We start from the raw sequence: 17557 nt of genomic DNA on the forward strand, positions 1-17557 counted from the left end.
AGGACAACAGGCAATGGGCACAAACTGAAACACAGGAAATTCTGTCTGGATCTAAGAAAAAGCTTTTTTTACTGTGAGGGTGACTGAGCCCTGGAACAGGTTGCTCAGAGACATTGTGGCGCCTCCATCCTTGAAGATACTCGAAAGCCCTCTGGACACAGTCCTGGGCAACCTGCTCTAGGTGACCCTGCTTGAGCAGGGGGTTGGACTAGATGGTCTCCAGAGGTCCCTCCCAACCTCAACTATTCTGTGAGGTAGTGGATTTTTTTAAATGCGATATGCAGAACCAAAGCATGTTGTAAACAGGAAAAGAACACAGTGGGTCCTCTTATGTTAATATTGAGTTTCCCCAGGGAAGTTTAGCACTACTGAATGTGATTTCACTTTGAGGAAGTTCTATGTGGTGTTAAGGATCAAATCTTTTAAAACAACTAGAAAAAAGGTAAAAGGGTTTTTTTGTTTTTAATGGCAAAAAAAGTATGCAATACTAATTTCATTGGAATTACAGTACTAACTGATCACGTAATTCGTATTCTGTCTAGGAAATGTGGCTATGGGTGACTTTAAAAACATGCTTATGATTTTACATGGTTGCTGTGCTAACTTTGCAATGTTTGCAGAAAGCCCCCCAAAATTTTGCAAAATATGTATGTATAGGAAAAAGCCTAAACAGAAAAACATAAAAGCCATCACAAACAGGGGAAAATTGTTTCACCATTTTTATAGCTGCATCTCACTGAGTGTTTGGTTTCTTACTTGACTGTAATCTGGTCTCATTATTATGCTTAGAGCCAACAAGAAGAGCTAAATAGGCACGAAGATAATGAGACCTAATGGATCTAATGGTAGCTTTCCTGGTTGCCTTGTAGCATAAATGTAAACCTCTGAAAGTCATAATCTTACAACAGTAGCTTACTTGAGTAACAGTTATCTAAGTACAGCTGGATCACTCTTAAATCAATAAAGATTGCAGATTTGGTTCTTCTAATGGCCCCTTGTGGTAATCTTCAAAATGCCCGAATCTGCTGAATAACTGCAGAGGTTGATATTCATATTCCTAGCACAAGGATTGTGAATTTTTAAAGTGCAAGTTTTAATTTAATAGTCTGGTTTTATGGTTTGATGAGATGCATCTGAGAGGCAGTGATTATAAGGATAATTTAAATTACAGAAGTGACTTTTTAATGCCAGCATATACATTTTTTCCAGGTTGAGCATATTAATTGTATTTCTTCATAAAATGACTGGTTCTGTCAAGCAGCTTTTAAATAGCTTCTGTTCAAATTTTCTTCTATTAAAACAGTGAATCTTCAGATTTCATGAAAGTGAAGGATTAATCAATGTCTTCAGTCGAGAAAATCACATACAACAGTTGCTGATTTCCTTGTTTGGAAACCACTGTTCTAACATCACAGTGCCATTAGGTCCCTCTGAGTTATCACCGATCTTTGAATGCTGTTTAACTTATGTGCTCTCCTATTCCAGTTCTTTTTTGCTTCCTGGGTCTGCTAATGCATGACTTGATTCTGCTAAGCACCTGACTTCTAATCTGTATATGCTGCTTTTTATTTTTTTTCTACTCACTGGAATCCTTCCGTTGTACATCATCCTAATTAGTATGGATCTGTGATACCCATATGTGATTTATGGAGTGTCATGGAGTTGTTTGTTGCACATGTGCTGCCATGGCATGCAAAACAGTGCCTGGGCACCAGTGCCAAAAAACACCATGATTCTCTGTTTGACTGCTGTGGAGTGTGAGGAAGGAAAGCTGTGGGGCTGTACATGAGAAGTATGGATAACGAGGCAGAATATGGTGTGGAGAATGAGAGTGGGACTTCTAAATAGAGTTAGAGGGTTAGGTATGGGGGATGTGGGTCTTGAGAGGTATATATGTGAAGGAGGTCTGAGGCCCATATTTGGGGTTGAAGGATCAGAGAGTTTGAGACCATACACTTCAGAGAGTGGTATGAGGAACAGTGCATGAGGATTTGAGAAGCTGACAGTTATGATGTTGGCTGCTACATGTCCTTCTCCACTGAACATAGCTTGGATATTTAGGGTAGTAAGAGCATATGGAAATGGTGGCTATCCAGCTTTGCCTCTGCCTAGTTCTCTGGACGTGGCACTGGAATGTGCCTTACTGACATAGTGAAGGAAGGGAACAGAGTATTATGTTGTCACTGTTGCTATAAAAAAATAACAATAACAAAACTATTCCTAAGCTAAAAAAGCCAACTACCACTGACCCAGGCTCTGTTTCCCATCTATACTGCTAATTTACTGGATTCAATCCCTGTAGAAATCAAGGAATCACTCTGGTATGCAACTTTGCATTGTTATGTGTAAGTTTTGGTTGTTAGTATGTGTTTTCCAAACTAGCTAGCTGAGGTACTGAACTTCAGATGATGTCCTCAATTTGTATTTATTTTGACTTTGAGACAGGATCATGAAAATACAACTGAGCAGAGAGCTTACTATTTGTAATGATACAGTCCTATTAAACTGAGCAGAAATCTGCTAGACCACCTCAAGTGTCTCAGTCAATTTGGAGTTATTTTCTAAAGTCGAAACACGTTATGATTTTTTCATTACATTGAAAGCTACCCTGGATTAGTATCTTGGCAACCTGGTTTGCTGTAATGCACTTTATCTTGTATTTTATACTCTGTGTTTAAGAATAGCAGCTACTAAGGCAGAGAGCACAGAATCGTAAGAATTCCCTCAGGCATCCAATAACGTGTCTGATACTGCAATTTCCACAGGGAAAATTTTTTTTTTTGCCAATGAGCTATAAATACTTGTTTTGTAATGTTTTAGTTTATGTCACAGTTGTTTTTTTCAATAAGAGAAACTATTAAAAGTTAAGAAATTGTTTTTCAGTATTACCCCAGTATCAACTTTGCTGTTTTCAGTAAGTGTGCTGTTTTACTGCCATTTTGTTCTCTCTTAAAATCCTGCCATATTAATGGAAATGCCTACTGAAAGCCTAGAAAATATGGGCAAAGGTAAGGATGAAAGCTGTATGTGGGTATCTGTTAAGAAATCCTGTGCATAGCTACAAGACAACTGGAGATACCTCTCAGCATCTTAGAATTGTTCTCTCTTGGTAAGTTTTATGCTGTGTACTAGAAAAGCTTCAGCTTTCTCTACAATCTGTATTTTTTCTTATATTGTGAGAAATATGTGCTTGAGCATCTACTTTTCCAGTGATTCTGCAAATAAATTTAACTTTTCATAACACTCCTCATGCTGGCACTAGTAGAAGGGAAATGATTTGTCTTAGAATCTCATTTCAGCAATGAAGTTCCATCAGACAGATATATCTCACATTAATATTTGGGGGGGGGATTGACGCTGTGGATTTGTAGCTTGGGAGGGACAACGCTTGCAATGCTGAATTGTTAGCATTGCTTCTGCAAACGCATCAAGCAGCATACATTTTATTGGGTTTTTTTGTCTAAGGCACCTCAGAGCTCCTTTGACCGGGATGGTAGGAAACCACCTGAGTTGGTTACTGACTTCAGGGTATATGTAATTCAGGTGCTCTCTAAGGTGAAAAGCTTCCCTAAAAAGTTGAGCCTATGATGTCAAGACGGTTAAGAAAGATAGCCTTGTTTTATCTTTTGATACTGGATGTCATTTTGGCTAATACACAGCCAAAAAACATTAAGGCTTATAATACAGAGTTTAGGAATCCGCAGAAAGCAAATAGTAAGGCAAAAAAAAAATTAGCTCTTTGCCTGATATTACACAGAGCTGCCGAAGAAAACGTCATGGACACGTTTTACCAATAGCTGAGAACAAAAATCTGGATGTTAGTGTAGAACTGCCTTCTGTTATAAGCAAGTGTATAATAATGGCATGAAACTTGCCAAACTAGAAAGGGAAAGTCTGCTAAGACTGAATGTTGCTCTAAAAACTAGACCCTCTCCCTAGTTTTGCTGAAAAGTTCTTAACACAATGTTAAGCAAAACATATGAAGAAGACTTCCTGCAATTTGTCACTAAGTGTTTGTTCCTCTCTTTCTGGGAACAAGCTTAAGACCTTTTCTGTGACTTGTAGTTGTACTGTCTTCTTATAGCTTCAGCTGAAGTCAATGGACACTGTACTTGAATTTACAATATACTGTAAAGCACTGCATCTAAAGTTAAGCAGCTGTCATTGAGTCTTTTCCTACCATAAGCTCATTCCAATCTCCCCTCATTATAATGGGGACAATACTACCGTTCTACAGATTTTGTAAAAATAGAATTAGCTAATATTTGCATAGTACTCAGCTAATATAGCTAATAATTTTCCTTGAGAAAAGAACAAAGGAAATCAGTAATTCAGAACAGCACTTGAATAGCATGCAGCAAGTAAGGTAAGATATATAGAGCTGCACACTTAACAGGGAGGAGCTCATTATCAGAAAACTCTCTGCTTGGTGTACTGTCATTTAGAACAATATAATGCATATCCAAAAAAGCAAATTAAACTTGCTCTGGAAACTTTGTGCTTGATGCTTCTTAAAGCGTGCTTATTTTGCAACTGTAATGATTTTGAATGTAGTTGTATGTGAGTAATATATTCAATTAAATACTTAAACTTATGAGGTCTTATCTTTGGATATTTGAGCTTATGTATAGCCAGTTATATACATAACTAAACCAAAGTCATATTACTTTGAAAGGTCATTCTGAAATATTATCATGTTTTGTGATAACGGGAGTAGCTGAACAGCTTTTTCTACTCACACGTTGTGTAAGACTTAACAGTTCTACGAAGCTTACTAAGAGGTTGTCTAGGTGATTTTCCTACCAGTGAAGAGTTCCTGCTAGATACAGTATTTCTGCTACTAATTCCTGATTTCTGGGAGAGCTAGAGTAGTACAAGTAAATACTAAACAAGAAAAGAAGAAATTTTTGAAAAGCTAAAAACTATACATTTAAAAAGGATAAGCTGTGCTATGTATCTAGAAAGAAATTTCCCCATAGGAAATTTATCACATAACTGCCTCCCACAGGATTTCTAGCATATATTTTTGGAGCGCTCAGAAGTGGCCACTGGCTTCTTAGGTTCTTACCACTGTTTTGCTCCAGTTGACAGGAATCTCGCTAAAAATCTCTGAAGAGAATTAGAATAGCCCAAAGACTGCTCTAACTTGATCTGGTAGCCAAACGTGTCCCCAACAACAGAAAGCTGGGAAGGATATTAAGGCTCATTTCCCCACCTCCTTCACTGGAGGCATTGCTTGCTATTCTGGGATACAAAAGCAGCTGGGTTGCTGAATTAGCCATATTCTTCTCTAGTCATGAGCTCAGAATTTCCATTGAAGTTACTGTAAGTTTTGCACAAAAATCAAGGGCAGTACATTGGCCAGAACGTGTGCTAAATAAATATTTATACACAAATCAGAATGCTACTGACGGCTTCTTTACACTTTAAAATTCTAAATATTTTAAGAAGCATCTGTTACTAAACCGAGGCATCATTTTTGAAAGTACCCATATTTACTGAGTGGAAGTACACATATTTGAAAGTACACATATTTACTGAGTGGGTACCCATATTTAATGAGATGAACACAGTAACAGAGTCTTGGAGCAAAAGAATGCACATAAATACAATAGTAAAAGCAATATGATGAGATTGAATTAAAATTATAATGAACAGGCAGAACATTTAATTTATGTGAACATTAACTGCTATGAAAGATATATCATAACCAAAGGAATAAGGAATAAACTTTTAACATCTTAGAAGATTCATGTGATCTTTTTTGAAAAGCTTTCTGAATTTTATTTACCTGAGATCAGGTAAAATCAAAGTATTTGATGTATCATTTGAACAGGTAAGAGACAGAAGAGGTTCCTGGTCTTCTTTGAATAGTGTATGTATTATTCCATTTCCATGCCCTTCATGCCACCATCTCCTTTCAAAACTTATCATCTAGCTTTGCAATTAATACCTCAAAATGCTGCGCATTTATAGTCACTTTCCTTCTTTGGTTAAAAGAAAAGCTGCATGTGCAAGTTTGTAAATATGCATGATGAGACCATCCTATTGAACTTTCTCATGTCTGGAGCTTTCCATTTTGGAGATCCTCAGAGGGATACCTCTCAAAACACTTGTGCTTATGTGTAAATGTCAAGAAGCTAGAGATAAAAGCTGATTTTAAAGAGCTGAAGTCTCCTGAGCCTTACAGTCTTGCTTCACAGAAAGGCCACTAAACAGATGGCTTATGTCACTCAGGCTGGGATGCACCTGCCCTAAGCTGAGGTATCCAATGTGTAGTTAGATACTTCCCCTAAAGCTAAGCTTATGTATTTAGTATAATGCAATTGTATTAGGCCAGAAAAAAAAAAATCGTATACCAGTGAGATGCACTCTAGATATCTAGACCTTCATCGTAAGCAGCACGACTCTTATTAACTCACCTCAACCACCTAGATACCTTTAAGTCTCCAAGTTGTTCACTGGGAAAGCTTAATGCAGCTGTCTCCCTCTCTGCCTTGCCTTTTTCCCTTTCTGCATACAGATGAATTCACTGTCAGAACAATGACAGATCACTTTTGGAAAAAGGAATGTAGACATTCCCTTTGCCTCTGAGTTATGTTGGACCACAAGGTCCAAAAAAAAACACTAGAGGCATTCAACATGAATAGAAAAGAGTAGCAACTACAGCTGAGCAGAAGTACAGCTATATTCAATGACTGAAAGGAAGAGGTCTATGCACCCCGGCATCATGATCAAGAAATAAAGCACACCAAAGCCTTGGGAGACATCATGCACTGGAACTCTAGGCCTAGCTTCAACTTTTACCGGTGGAACAGCAGGTCAGCTGCCAGTAGATCCTCAGCAATGAGGGAGCACACTCTCCACTCAGGCAAGAAACTTCCAATATCCTCAATTACATCTTGTTAGGGGACTCTCCAACAGCTCTGCTGCCCTGGCTGCTTGGATTTCAGGCAGTTGTCACAGCAGCCACCGTGTAATTCCAAATCATCAAAGAGCTAGGTAAACTGCCGTTACTCTGCTGCAGTGACCAGGCAGCAGCATATGGGGTACCCTCTGTCCCTAGCACAATGTTTGCTTAGAAGGGTAGCAGTCAGCTGTTGCCTGTTTATGATTTTGAAAGAATCTGGTGGCTAGAATGCACATGCCTATGCAGGGAAGTGGTGGTGTTTGTTGCTTGCTCAGGAACAAAGCTATCCCACTAGAGTTTATAGAGGTGCAACAGGGTATTCATGTGGAACCTGCATCTCCTAATGGAGGCTTTATTTAGAATGTCTAAGAAGCTTGAGCGATATAAGACTCAAAGCATAAGTGCCTGGAGGATTTGTGTGAAAGAAGAACAGCGAAAAGTGAAACAATTTTTATATTAGAAATATAAGGTGCAGAATCTAGTTCAACTGGCGAAGCATTCTAATCGGTAGGTAAGTATTGTGGCCCCAACAGTAGGACTGCCTTAGGTTCTTACCCCTAGAAATAATCCTAATTAACCTGGTTAATATCTCAAGTGAAACCTAGTCAAGGCTGCCCCCCTGAGTATTTTCTAGTGGAGAAGTTTGGAAGTTAAAAGGATACACATTCCTCCTTTAAAACTCCTAAGTCCACCTGCTGTCTGCAACCTCCATTGTGAATTTCTAAAGCTTGATTGCTCCACAACCAAAGTGGAGAACCTAGCACAGGAACGTCAGCCCCTGCCTGAGCTCCATGAGTCTTTAGGGAGCTTTCTGCCTCATTTGGGATTTCGCTTTTAGTCCAGAGAGATTACATCCTGAAAAAGGTGATGGAGCACTTCTAGAGTACATTCAGAGAGGCTAGAAGAAGAGTCCCTCTGGCTCTCTAACCATGGCAACTAATGTCTGTATTGTATGGTTTCTTTTTATTCCTACTTTAGTGCATCTGACTTCTTTAACAGGACTGCTTATGCTTGGATTTAAATTAAAAAATATGTTTCCAGTTAGCAAAACTCCACAGTCTTCAATCAGGTGACTGTTTGCTTGACAACCCTATTAGTATGACTTGAAAATGGAGTGAAAATAGGCTGTAATTTTAAAATACTATGTGGTATTTATAAATAGTGTCATAGGTGTATATTATTGAGGCTTTTTTCTACTAAAAGTGAATGAAGAATATTTACCCCTTACACAATATGTGCAAAATCCAAAACACTGCAAATTGAGAATGCTCTTGCTTTATGAGTTAATAATTAAATAACAGCATCAACATATAAAAGGTCAGCAACACAGCCAAGTCATAAGCTCAGAAATTTCTGACTCACAGAAACGTCATCAAACTATTGAATTAAGTTTTAGAGGGCCAAAACATCAGAATTTGTCTTTAATTCATGTCACACTGAAAAACCTAAAGCAATCACAATTAATATTAGAATGATTTATGGATTTTTTTTTTTTGAGTTCTTATTGCTAGAAAATCATCACATTGCCAGCTTATGACCTTGGCTTGTACAGTTTACAAAGTAAAAGTGGAAGAGAATATTTTTGCTAGGTACAATTACACAGAAAGGCAAGCATCCAAAACCAGAAGGGCTAGTTAAGCAAGAAAGCAGCATTGAATATAAATTGACCAATAATATATGCAGCCTGGAAATGAATAATAGTCTTGAAAACTGCATCTCCTCAAATATGTGACTTTTTAAATAATATATGTCTTCATGAATGAATTAACAGATTTTTGAAGAGAAAGAATATTTAATTTTCTTGACGCATTAAGTCAACGAGTACAGAAAGATCGGGAAGTTCACAGCAGGCTTTGGGGAAGACGGAGTGCAGCGTTTCCTTTTTCCCCTGGACTACAAAGCATTTTAAGGTGGAGAGTGACAGACATGCCTCCACTCTGGGAGAAACTGAGTGTAGCAGTCTTAACAGACAGTTGTGAGCTGGGTGAGTCACAGGTGGGGACATAAGCACCACACTGGTACCAGTATGTCTGATCTCAGTATGTCTGATCTCACCACAACTCCTCTTCAAAGGTTCAGCTGCTCTTGATACTTGGAAGTACATCTTGCCAAAGCATTACTTAATACTTTTGATATTCTTTTATAGTCCTACCATCATTGTACTCTGTAACTAAACAATAGTCCCTTACAGACTAATATTTAACGCATCCTTTGTAGGGAGGAGATCTTTACCACTTTACTTGGCATTGCCATCAAGGGATGTAATCATATTGCCTAACAGTAGGCATCGAACTTTAGCTTTCTTTATCAGCAGAGGCTCCTCCAGGAAATGAGTCAGAGCATTTACATGAGCACTGATGTGCCTTCTGGAAGGGTCTCTGACTCTACATTGACTGCAGAGAAATCTAGGACAACTAACCTCCTCATTGGGACACCCAAAGGCCAAAAGTTAGGTAAATACAGATTCCTCCTTGAGCTTTCATAGTTTAGATACCATACGGAAATCTAAGGTTTCTGAGAGATGTTTAACACTCACAGACTGATGATCTATCATAAACAGAAGCCAACTGTTGGACAGCTGGAATAATTTAACTTAGCCATGCAAGACCATCTGGGAAAATTTACCAGCCCAAGTCCAAAATCTATTTGCCTTGCCTACCTTTTGGCATGGTAATTGTTCCAAAAAAAAAAAAAAAAAAGAGAGAGAGGTAGGCTGCATTGGTGACACTTAATGCATGTTACTGGAAAAGAAATCTAAGGTCATAAAATACTATCAACTGAGATCCCAAGTAACCATTACCTAATCTCTCCTAAACATATCACACCATGTCTTAAGCATAAGTTAAACTTACGGCTCCCACCTGAAAGCCATTTTTAGAAGCCTTCCTATTTTCAGCCTGTTTGTACGTAGCTTTTGTTCCTTTGCCCTCTTTTTCAGCACCGATTTGTTCCTTCAGTAGTTCCTTCTCTTCCTGCCATTTACCCCTCGAATCTACTTACGGGCAGTAGAAGTACTCTCCTTTTGCCAAACTGATAAACTGTTATATTACTATTCATTACGGTACATGCAAACATAAGCTATCTATGTTCATTTCTGAGGTGGTTAGGTATAGGGGAAGTTAATTCTGGAAGCTACTACTTAACAGTGTTCTCTCCAACTTATTGGCTAAGGTACACCAACATGCTAACAAGGCTCATCCAGCGAGCTTAGAGCATAGGTAAATTGTACTTATGTTTTTTACATTTGTCCAGGAATGCAAGTGCTAGCAATCATACAAAGCAATGGAGAAAGCTCAAATGTAACCGCCTGTTTAGGTGTCGGTACAGAATTAGATAAACCTAAGTCAATCATGAAGCTGCAGCCTCTAGGTGGATTACTTTAAATCAAAACATTTGACTTTTGCTGATTTTCATCACAGTTTAAATGTCAGAGTACATTGGTTTAAGTGTATTTTAATTGCTTTGTATTTGCATATCTTTAATTATTAGACTGGATAGTGCTCAATCCTTGTTGTTTACATAAATTATTATCACTAGCTCTTGAAAACTTTTTGATTTTACCTGTTTTCATATAGCGAACTTAGATTTTCTGGATCTTGCAAAGCACAGGAATGGAATAGGTGTATTTATTTGAATGCAGCCATTGTCTGATCCTAGTCGAGATACTGTCATTACTTTTTCCGTTCCCACTGTACATTCTAATTCAACTTCAAAAAGAATATTTAGTTTAACCTCTTCTTGAAGAAATGAAATGGAGATCACCTTGATATCAAAACAAAGGAGGTCATATTCAAACAGACTTCAATGATATCTGCCTGGAAGTTTAAAGTACTCAAGTGGCAGGTGCTGGATAATGAGCACAGAAACAAAGCACTGTAACTTCTCTAGGGATTATGTTAATTTCCTCCTTAATTAATCTGTTTACTAAATAGAATAAGTTAATTGCAAACCATTCTAAATCATAACCAAATTGCTGGTTTCTGTAAGCATGTACTTTTCCCTTCTCGCCCTTTTGCCTCTCCTCTGCTCCACAGATTTTCCATGTTATAGATATATATCTATATATGAAACAACATGCACTATGCTTAGATCTTGGTGGCATTTGTTTGATGTTAACAACAGATCTTTTCCATATTAGCTCTTGTATAGTATTTGGACTGAAACCTTTGCTCTAAATAATAACAGCAGTAGTCACTAGGTATACTTATATAGCATTTGAAGAGCAGGCATAACGGCAACCATAAGCCTGACGTGTTCTTAAGTGCCTCTGCCTTTACAGTCTTTTCAGACGGCAGTCTTTTGAACAGCTTTTTCAGGTTTTCCTAGCAATGTACTAATATACTGAGTCACACGTGCTTCTAGGCACAGCCTCTGCCTTCATCTAGGCCTAGTCATACGGCAACACTATTGGGATGACGTAGCACGGCAGTCTGGCCTGGATACAGGCCTTAAGAGTGACTCCGAAACGTAGTAAAGACTTATCTATCCACCTAGCAAGACAGGGGTAAAACTGCCACTGCCTCTCTGCAGAAAACTAAGAAAAAAAAAACAAAAGAGGAGCTTTCTTACCACCTCATACAGATTACCTGTATCATTAGCTGCAAGGTGGTAGAGAATGAACACCTCCAACTCAGACAGATAATGGATAGGAAAGAATTAGAAACAATAAGCTGCCAGCGTGTGGCTGATAACGTTGATAACCAAATTGCTCCCACCTCAAAGTTTCAGATGAGTTCCTAAGTTACTTCTGGGTCTCTCTGCAGTCTGTCTGAAATGTTATACTTCACTGTCATCACTGTATCCATTGTCTAGAGTCTTTCCCTGTAATTTTGGGACAAGCTTTGGTTTTATCAAACTAGCTTTTGGCTATTTCTCTTGCATAATCATGCATAATTTATGTTACAGAAACAACACTAGCAAACAGGGAAATAAATTAAAAAAAAAATTTAAAAACCCAAATATAATCGTCCGAGAGCCTTGACCTACATTTTCAGTATTCCCTTCTAGGCTTTTCTCCATGCATTTTGGTGCTGCCAGAAGTATTTTAGGGACTGTAAATACGGACACGTTAGTCTGGACTACTGCTACGTGCAGCCAAGTATGGCAGCACCCAGGCTAATTAATCTCGCTTGGGCAGTGCGCCTAAAACCGACGCACAGGCATTTCCCACACAGGCGCGCCCGAGTGCGCGCTGAGAACCACCACGTTTACATCCCGTATCTGGCAGAGCGGAGGCTGGCGACGGCACGGGGCCTTCCGCCCGCTGTCCGCGGCGGGCCGCTACCGCCGCCCCGCTCCCGGCGGCCGCCACGTCGCGAAGCTCCAGGCGGGCCACAGCGGCTCTCCGGGGCTCACGGCCTCGTCACAGCTCTCCCTTGACCCCACTCCGTGGCCGCTCGCCCACTGCAGCTTCCTCCCCCCTCCCCGCGGCCCTCCCGCTGCCCGGCGGACCCGGCGGCGCCACTGCCCTGCCCCGCCCCGCCCCGCCCCGCCTGGCGGCCGCCCTAGCCCGCTCCGTGCCCCGGAAGCGCTCCGCGCCCTCCCCCCGCCCCCCGCGCTCGGCTCCCGTCACCCGGCCGCTGTTTCCGCTCCGCTTTCTATTTCCGCACTTCCGGCGCTCTGGGCGCGCGAGCCCGTGTTCGGGACACGCCATTCCCGGGCGGCGAGGGGGGGGAAGCAAGGGGACAGCGGCGACGCCACCTGTGCGGGGAACGAGGGGGGCGAGAGCGCGGCGTGGCCGGCGCGTGCGAGGCGGCGCGGGCTCGTAGCGCGATGGCGGCGCCGGCGGCCTCGGCGCCGCCGAAGAAGATCGTGGCGCCCACCGTGTCGCAGATCAACGCGGAGTTTGTGACACAGGTGGGGCCGGCGGAGGAGCGGGCCGGGCCGGGCCGGGGGAGCTCTGGGTGCCTGGTGGGCCGCGGGGCGCCAGCGGCTTGGCTGGTCACCGGGCCGGTAACAGCCGGGCCGCGCGCGAGGCGGGCGGCGGCGGCTGCTCGCCTCGGGCCGGAGCCGGAGCTGCGCGGGGCCGTGCGGCCTGGCGGAGCTCGCCCGCCCGCCCGCCCTGCGTCGTGCCGGGCCGGGCCGCGCTGTGCCTCCGTGAGGCCGCTCCGGCTCCCTTCTGCGTTTGCAGAACTTGTTTCATCGTTGGCCCCAGTGGCTACGATCTCGCTGTATAAACGGGCTTTGCAGCCTGCGGTGTTAGGGAAAAAGGGTTTAGCTTTGTCGCAAGCGAGCAGGTATTTTTTTAGACCTGGATTACATAGGGCAGAGTGTGTGCCCGACGAGTTTTCAGGCTAGAGAGACTTGAAGAAAAAAAGTAGGAATGTTACAAAATAAATGAGGATTGTCATAGTACACAAAAAACTGTATGAAATTTTTTGTAGTTCAGTGTTCTAAGTGGTTTTATACAGCTTTTTTTTTTTTATACTGAAAATACTGCTTTGCTTTCTTTTCAACCACATAAATAAGTTTCAATAAAGACAGCCCTTGGCAGCATAGCTCAATAGTTTTGTTGCAACAAAGGGAATAGCTACAGTGAATAGTTTGGAAATATTGGAGCTTTACATATAGCCCTTGGTTTTTTTAGTGGGGTGTACTCATTTAGTTAAAATTTTCTAATCTTTGCATTGTATAAAAAAGCCTGGCAGCAGCTGCTTGTCCAGTTCAGTCTGATTCAGAAGTGTACAAGCTTAGAGTTCTCTGAAGTCTTAATTTTTCATGTGGGATTACTTGTTTCAATAGAGGGATTTGCAGCCTCCTGAAAGATCCCTGTAGATTTTTCAGGGATTTGCTAGGGGAAACTTAAGAAAAACAGGTTTGCTTTTGTAGTACAGCACTGTGTGCAACTGAAACTTTTATGAGGCATCACACCTTTATTGTAAAGATTTTAGGCACAGAATCTTAAATAGTTGAAAGTTATTGTTGTTGGAGAACATAACGTTTGTATGTAGTTACTGTAAGTTGAAATTAAGCAAGAAACTAGGGAAATACACAGCCAAATCCAAAGTGTTTAGAGTGTTATATAGAACAACATATGACAACTGAAAGTGTGTTTGTTTAATGTATTTCAAACTTGTTTTTTTCCTTACAGTTAGCAAACAAATACTGGGCTCCGCATGTGAAGAAAAAGTTGCCTTTTGATTCAAAGGTAAATATTTTTAGTGGTATTGTACCGCGCTGTAAAAGAATAAGAAGCAATACTTTTCTGCCATGCTAAACTGATGCTTATTTTTGTAAGGGTGTAGGAGACTACTCGGAAAGTCAACAGTTGCTTAGCACGCTATTAGCTGTTGCTTAAGTTGTTTGTGGTTTATACACATAGGTACCGTTCTGAAGATGCGCTATAGCAGTGCAGTTCTTTTGCATGCTATTTATTCTGTTCGTTTTAGCTTGAGAGCTTGTGAGGGAGAAAAAGATGTTTGAGAAGGGGGCACTGTCAGAAATCAAAGAAGGACCAAAGATGCAGGTAACACTAAGCTGTAAGGGTTCCTTTTAAAAACTTCTTCAGAGGGTTTTGATCAGAGAACTGAAGTGGTGTTTTGGTGGTTACCTGCATTGTGAATGTTTAAAATTTGGCATAATGTTTTTGGTTCTCCGTTGGTTTTCTGTAGTGCAGGCTTCTCAAATGTTAGTTTTCATTCCCTTGTGGATATTTGGCTTAACCGTCCTCTCTTGCCTTAGTTTACCCACTTTCTTTACAGTGTTTGTGGTAATATTTGCATCTGTGATTGTTAGAGCTAGAATGTAGATGATCAGCTAAATTACAACTCTGACAGCAGATGTGATATCAGAATGTGCCTACCGCAACAGATAGTGCAGATGAATTGTCTACAGTTCTTTCAGTCCTATTGGAAAATATAGAACAGTGTGGATTTGGTCAGTTATAAGAAACAGTGGCAATTGATGCCTGGGGTGATACAAACTTGAATCTTCAAGACTATTCTTTAAATTCAGCAATAGACCAAAGATGAGCCATAAAAAGGTATACATAGCTGTTTGACTTGTGTATCAAATCTCAGTGAGGTGTAGGTTGTTCCTTCTGAATAACTTGAATGAAGGTCCTATCAGTTCTCTACCATCGTGTGCTTTTTATTCCCCTTAGCTGATTAATTTTTTTAGTGCGGATGTCTGTCTGTGGAGCTTTTGGTCTCCTCAGAACTGAGACATATCTGTTATGACATTTTTGACCAAATAGCATTACACAGAGAGTAACTAATTCAGAGTAACTTTGAGTGCATAGAATACTTGAATGTATTTTTAATCATGTCATTAAATATGTAAACTTCTTAAAATTCCTTTTGAAATATTCTTTCCCATAGGTTATTGAAGATGTGTATGCAAAAGAAATTGTCAGGTCAAAGTAAGTACGTCACTAACAGACAAGTATTCCAACGTTTTCTCTACTGAAATGGTCTTAAATGTTTATTGAACTACTTTAAAATACACTAAGATGAAAATAACTCAAGCACATTTGAGCCATTTAATGGATGATATCTCATTTCAGAGACCAAATGGGGTAAAAAGAAAACTCACGAGCTCACAGTCCTTAAATATGAGGGTTGGATGTAATTGGTTCCTTAAGCTGTTACTCTGCTTGTTGTAATCCTTGCGTGGGTGATGTGTGTTGTTTTATTTTTTTTGTTGTCACAATGGTTATATGGCTGGGCCCTTCTTTTGCCACCCAGTTATGTACAGAAAAGATCAGTTAAAAGCTAGCAGCAACACGCTCCTCTGCTCAAGTCTTATTCCATTCAATTGCAGTGTTAGAGAGGGGAGACAAAATGTCACATTAAACTATATTCTACAGCTGCTATACAGACGAGAGTTGTAGTAATAGCTGTCTTTCTTTCCAGTTCTTCAGGGGAGGTTTCAGCTCTGGAGAGAATTCAGTTTATGATTGTTTTATGAAAGTAATTTAAGAATTGCCATGCAGGTTTGGAGCAGTGACTAAGAAGTGATACCGTTATGTAATAGCCAGTATGTAGGAACCAATCAAGTATCCAGTCATGGTTTCCCAGAACACTCTCAGCTGCTAGTGATTTGTGACTTAAAGACTGTTGGAAGTGGTATCTTCATACTTAAAAGGTCTAGATGGATGCCTTTATGTGAACTTGTTGATTGATTCCTTAATGAATACACATGAACTTCTAGCTTCCACAGTGTAGAAGTTACAGGAGTGGCTTCTGCATTCAAGTGGTTGCTCTTGCATAAAACCTGTAGGGGGGAAAAAATCTTCTAAATGAATGGTACAGGTTTCATTATATAACCAAATAAAGGAAGAGGTAGTCATTTTCCATGTAGCTAAGATGGGCGTGGAGGCTTTTTTTTTGTGTTGATTGATTGATCTTTTTCCCCCTCTTCCTTCCCCTTCAGGTTTGCTATTAGGAAGATAATGCTTCTTGAGTTCAGGTAAGCTATTTGGAGTGAATTTTTAAGGTATTTTTCTGTAGCAACAGGTGAAAGTAAACATGAGAAATGAATGCAGAACAGTAAATCAATTTGAAGGTGGTATACTCATATGTTCCTACATACTAAAGCCTCGAGTTTGGTGCTTAGGCAAATTTAGTGAAGAGAACTTCATTTGAGGAAGGAATAGTTTCATAAGCATAAATAACATGCTGAAGGTCTTGCTTTATGACTCTAAATTTCTAATGTAAATGAATTGCTAGCACTAAAGAAGAACCTAATATACCTGAAACAGGTGATAAACTTGGATCCATAATTCAGGATGCATCATTAAGCCTTAAATCAGAATTCACTGAAGTCGGTGCAAGTTTTCACATTGTGTCTCTTACAGCAAGGGGAAAAAGAGAATTGTTCTGCAATAGTATCACTGAAATTTTCTTCACCTGAAAAGAAATGGAAATCTGTTTGAAACAGTTTTAAGATACTTTTAAACTTTTCTGGAAGCTTATCATAAAACATGTGTAAAATCATGTAAAATACATATATGCAATATTTACATGTCTTTAAACACAGTAATTAGTCTTTTATTTGGCTCTGTTTTATCGCAAATCTTATGGGCAGATAGAATGAGATGGTGTTTGGCTAGGATGGATGCTTTCTTTGTGAAGGCTGAAATGTGTAAGTAGTTCCACTAATTAGAAAAGTAGGATATACTTAGTATTTCATTTATGACACTGGTATTTCCTTCCATTTCATACTTTACTAATGGAAAAGGTGGCAGGGAAAACGTAAAATAGAGTTTGTGGGTTTTGACAAAGACAAATGGTATGCTGGTAGCGTGACTGTCCTGGAGTTTATATCTATACAAAGAAATAATGTGCAGCTAGCATTTTAATCTTTTCTGTGAACACTCTTTCTTCATGTTATCAACATGTAACGTTGAATGTAGCTAGTACTTTTTGGTATATAGCCCCATCTGCTGCCATATGTCCTGTAAGTCATTTTCTTTTCCCTCATTATCCCTCTTGCAATTTCAAACTCTCCTATCTTCACAGATATGAGATATTGCCCTATTTTTTAGATTTCATTATAGAGTTCATGTACATTTTTTCTTACTTGAGGGGCTTAAGGTTATTTTTATTAAAATATATTGAAGTTTACTGCTGTCCTTGGGTGAAATGAAGTATGGCGTTTTGGGTTTTTTGTGTTTTTTTTCCTCCCCTCCTATTGAAGATCCAAGCG

The 17557-nt window shown here is 40.0% G+C and overlaps 1 protein-coding gene across 1 annotated transcript in view; it reads left to right on the forward strand.

Moving 5' to 3' along the window:
* Nucleotides 1-12485: 12485 nt before the first annotated feature.
* AQR (aquarius intron-binding spliceosomal factor) overlaps nt 12486-17557 on the forward strand; it is a 62102-nt gene continuing 57030 nt past the window's right edge. Inside the window, exons 1-4 of the mRNA XM_068946356.1 lie at nt 12486-12766; nt 14001-14057; nt 15229-15269; nt 16283-16318. Of these exons, the coding sequence (XP_068802457.1) occupies nt 12683-12766; nt 14001-14057; nt 15229-15269; nt 16283-16318 (218 nt within the window). The 5' untranslated portion in view covers nt 12486-12682. The remainder of the gene's footprint in view (nt 12767-14000; nt 14058-15228; nt 15270-16282; nt 16319-17557) is intronic.

This window comes from Struthio camelus, chromosome 5, assembly GCF_040807025.1.
Source record: "Struthio camelus isolate bStrCam1 chromosome 5, bStrCam1.hap1, whole genome shotgun sequence".
In the NCBI taxonomy this organism is placed as follows: Eukaryota; Metazoa; Chordata; class Aves; order Struthioniformes; family Struthionidae; genus Struthio; species Struthio camelus.